General features: G+C 35.9%; 1 protein-coding gene across 1 annotated transcript; it reads left to right on the top strand.

Annotated features, from left to right (window-relative positions):
* Nucleotides 1–3,882, top strand: LOC115710935 (glycogen synthase kinase-3 homolog MsK-3). Its single transcript, XM_030639304.2, has 13 exons — nucleotides 1–268; nucleotides 1,067–1,252; nucleotides 1,347–1,439; nucleotides 1,540–1,599; nucleotides 1,681–1,953; nucleotides 2,058–2,132; nucleotides 2,349–2,405; nucleotides 2,492–2,632; nucleotides 2,719–2,769; nucleotides 2,876–2,971; nucleotides 3,078–3,161; nucleotides 3,248–3,350; nucleotides 3,448–3,882. Exons 2-13 carry the CDS (start codon nucleotides 1,136–1,138, stop codon nucleotides 3,507–3,509), a joined length of 1,212 nt encoding a protein of 403 aa, XP_030495164.1. The 5' UTR covers nucleotides 1–268; nucleotides 1,067–1,135; the 3' UTR covers nucleotides 3,510–3,882.
* The last annotated feature ends 456 nt before the right edge of the window (nucleotides 3,883–4,338 follow it).

Below are 4,338 nucleotides of genomic sequence, written 5' to 3' on the forward strand. Positions count from 1 at the left end.
TTAATATAAAATTATAAATAATTTACATTATAATAATACTATCACACAACCAGAGGAGGGGCCTTCTTCTTCCTCTCCTCCTTTCGGTGTGTGGTTTTGACTGACTGTCTCCTCTCTTTTTCTTTCTATCTATCTCTCTATCTTTACTTTAACCACAATCTCTCTCTCCAAGACCCAAACTTTGCCGATCTATTCTCTACTCCGGATCCATCTTCTTCTGGGTTATGAATTTTACTTTCGGTTTGATCAAGTTTCTACTACAACCTTGGTAATTGTTCTATTATTTTTCTTAAAAATGTTCTTTTTATGTAATTAGTGTTTGGATCAGGTTTTATTCTCTTTGTATTTCATTGTTCTTCTCCCAACTTGAGTTGATCTGCCTATATGGATCCTTCTAGGGTTTGTAAATGAAAAATCTTTGTCTTTTATCTCCTCTGATTTTCGTTTTGTTGTGCTTGCCGTTACCCAGTAATCGTAGCCATTTGATTTTTATTTACAAGTTTCTATTTTTCTTCTTGTGGGATCTATTTAATGGGAACCATGCACGATTGTTTGTTCTCTAAAGAAAAAATGGGTTTTTTTTTTTTTTTTTTGAGAAATAGTTTGTTTGGATGGTGGGCACATTTTATGTTTGTGTTAGATTATATCAATATTTATTTGGAGAAAATAAGATGGGTAGCTGAATCAGAGTTATGTAACTTACTTCATCTTTGTTTTTTCTCAAATTAGCTTTTTTGTTTCAACTGTTAAGCCTCAATTTCCTTATAATCGATTATTTTGAGCTGAGTTATTGGCAGCAGGATAGTTTACACTTCACATAGGATGTTTAGTTACGTGGGTGGGGTATGGTTCACTTATCGATGTGGTTGTGTTTGTTGTTCTTTGTACATTTAATTCCTTTTCTCTTGTTATTTTTGTTTCTTTCGCATTGTTTTGTTCAAAACTTCTAATGAATTTGCAATAAGTGTGGGCAATTAATTATCTTTCATTATGCTATCATATTCCCCTGTGTGATATCATTTGTTTGTTCTTACTTCCGTTGTTAATGATGTCCTGCTTTTGCCAGGTAATTTAGTGAACTGGTATATTGAATTCTAAGGAGGGTTATTGAGGACATCTTTGTATTTTTGAGCCAATGGCTTCTGTAAGTGTAGCTCCTGCATCTGGGGGAGTAAGAGAATCTAGCGGTAATGTAGCTGGTGTTGATAAGTTGCCTGAAGAAATGAATGACATGAAACTTAGAGATGATAAGGTAAATGTTAAATCTTTGAATCCCCTTTAATCCTTAATATAGAAATCTTTCATTGTTGATTTCTCACACCTGTATCTTTTTGTTTTGCGTACAGGAAATGGAAGCAACCATTGTTGATGGCAATGGGACAGAGACAGGTCATATAATTGTTACTACTATTGGTGGAAAGAATGGCCAGCCAAAGCAGGTAATTTGTCTAACACATCTTTTCTACCCTTGCAACATTATTGTTCCTAAAGCTCTTGATTGTAAGTGTACTGACATAACCTGGCTATCAATTATTGTAGACTATAAGCTATATGGCAGAGCGTGTTGTTGGTCATGGATCTTTTGGAGTAGTTTTCCAGGTGCGTAGCTAATCTACCGGGTAGTTTTATTTCATGGTTTTGTTTAACATTCTAATGTGATGTTTTATTGTGGTTTTTCAGGCAAGGTGCTTAGAAACTGGGGAGACAGTTGCCATCAAAAAAGTTCTCCAAGACAAGAGGTACAAGAATCGGGAGCTGCAAACCATGCGACTTCTTGACCACCCCAATGTTGTGTCCTTGAAGCATTGTTTCTTCTCAACCACTGAGAAAGATGAGCTCTATCTTAATCTTGTACTTGAGTATGTCCCTGAGACAGTCCATCGCGTGATCAAACACTACAACAAGATGACCCAAAGGATGCCCTTGATATATGTTAAACTCTATTCTTATCAGGTATATATGAGATATGCTTCCGTTGCTTGTTTGAATATCTAATATTGTTATTGAGACACAATAGGTGTTTTACTGTCTTGACATTTTACATTGTCCCACTGCAGATATGTAGAGCTCTTCATTACATTCACAACAGCATTGGAGTTTGTCACAGGGACATAAAGCCTCAAAATCTTTTGGTATGTATTATAATATGCTGTTAGCTTCATCTTGTTTGTTATATTTGTGTGTGTGTGCGACTGTGCATGTATTGGTTTCTAAATCTTTTCTAGTGGTGTTTGTTTAACCTTCATCAATTCTTAAAAAATGATTTTACACGTGTCCTCTATATAGCTGGTACAGGGGACAGAGTTGGCACAACTGGTTTTTAATCATCATTTATCTCTTCCTTACAGGTCAATCCACATACTCACCAACTTAAACTCTGTGACTTTGGAAGTGCTAAAGTCTTGGTTTGTTTCCACTCCACATTACTTGTTTTAGTGTATTTTGGACAAATAATAATCTATGTTACTGAATCATATATGTAAAATTGCAGGTGAAAGGGGAACCAAATATTTCATACATCTGTTCTAGATACTATCGTGCGCCAGAGCTTATATTTGGGGCAACGGAGTACAGCACAGCTATTGATATCTGGTCTGCTGGATGTGTGCTAGCTGAACTTATGCTTGGACAGGTAGGTGCTGGGGTTTCTTATGGTTGTTTTGATTATGATTTTATCTTGATTAGAAAGATCCTAACTGTGACTTTTTGACTTTACAGCCTCTATTCCCTGGGGAAAGTGGAGTTGACCAGCTTGTTGAGATAATTAAGGTGAATAACAAGCCCAAATGGCTTATTATCTTTAATTTGACGTATTACTTTATTTCTTTGTACTTCTATTTCTTACCTATTCTATTCTATTTTATTTCTTGCGCAGGTTTTAGGTACCCCAACAAGGGAGGAAATCAAGTGCATGAATCCTAACTACACAGAGTTCAAGTTTCCCCAAATTAAAGCCCACCCATGGCACAAGGTATAAGAAAGATTATGTAAAGCTGTTGTCCCAAAAAAAAGTACTAACCAACATACGTTGTCTCTTTTGCTTAATATTTTAAACTTATTAATCTTTGACTATCCAGATATTCCATAAGCGCATGCCTCCTGAAGCTGTGGATCTTGTTTCAAGGCTACTACAGTATTCTCCAAACCTTCGAAGCACTGCTGTGAGTATTTTGATTCTGTTCGATACTTACATGTGTTTCATCTCTACTTTGTGTTGATGGTGTTTTACACCTTTGTCCTTATGCAGTTGGAGGCTTTAGTTCATCCATTTTTTGACGAGCTTCGTGATCCCAACACCCGCTTGCCGAATGGACGTTTCCTTCCTCCACTATTCAACTTTAAGACACATGGTAAGGACTAACAGGCTTCATTTATTTATTTTTCACTTTTAATCTCATATGTGGTGGATGTGAACTAATGATTGTCAATGGTTTTGCTACTAACCAGAACTGAAGGGTGTTCCGGCAGAGATGTTGGTAAGGCTGATTCCAGACCATGCTAAAAAGTAGTGTGGCTTTCTTGGATCGCCATCATAATAATAGGGTGTCGTTGTAGTTGGTATCCGCTCTGCTCTGCTCCTCGCAGTAGCGTTCTTGTAGAGAAAAGTAGTTCGAGTGTTCTTATCTAATTTCATCAAATCAAAAAAAGTAAATCTAGCTCTGGGGTATCTCTGTTTTCTTTTATCTGTTCATTTGTTGGTACACACATCTCTATTATATTACATTCATACTTCTATTTATATAATATGGTAGAAGGCAGATTAAGAAAGGGTCTCTGCTCCCTGCTTCGAAAACAGTCACTTGGGTTCGTCACATTTGTTTTGTGTCGTTCTTTTTACGGTAGATTGTATCATATCAAAGTAATGGAATTATAATTTTACAAGTTTCTCCATTTCAAACGGCAATATGTTTTTTGTGATAATGGTAGTAACAAGACGTGCTACCTTCCCATCGGAAAAGAAGGGACAAGTATTAGACATAACTGTCCAGGAATTAGTCTATGAGCACAAATATAAGCAACTCTAGAAAGCCAAGACACGGCAAACTCAGGAAAATGATCCAACAAGCGAAAAATATAAAGAAGCTGTACAAGTCAAGTTTGGAATCCTTTTAGAGTATGCTCCAGATTGGAGTACCTTCATGAAAATCCATGTTTCTGGTCGTCCAAAGAGAAAGTATAGTCGTGCTGCAAAATTGGGTAAATTTAAGAGCATGTATGACATTATTTTTTATTTTTTATTTTCAAAAAAGTATTTTCAGAAATGATAATAAAAACCAGTTTTTGAAGTTTTCAAATTAGAAGTCGTGTGTGCTTGGTTAATGTTATTCTAAAAATAAT

Source organism: Cannabis sativa, unplaced genomic scaffold (genome assembly GCF_029168945.1).
Source record: "Cannabis sativa cultivar Pink pepper isolate KNU-18-1 unplaced genomic scaffold, ASM2916894v1 Contig3, whole genome shotgun sequence".
Taxonomy (NCBI): domain Eukaryota; kingdom Viridiplantae; phylum Streptophyta; class Magnoliopsida; order Rosales; family Cannabaceae; genus Cannabis; species Cannabis sativa.

Excerpts from the sequence above, each read along its gene's own strand:
- LOC115710935 (XM_030639304.2), top strand. The coding sequence starts at position 1,136 with ATGGCTTCTGTAAGTGTAGCTCCTGCATCTGGGGGAGTAAGAGAATCT. Across the intron at positions 1,600-1,680 it reads CTTTTGGAGTAGTTTTCCAG|GCAAGGTGCTTAGAAACTGG; the intron begins GTGCGTAGCTAA and ends GTGGTTTTTCAG. Across the intron at positions 3,351-3,447 it reads ATTCAACTTTAAGACACATG|AACTGAAGGGTGTTCCGGCA; the intron begins GTAAGGACTAAC and ends GCTACTAACCAG.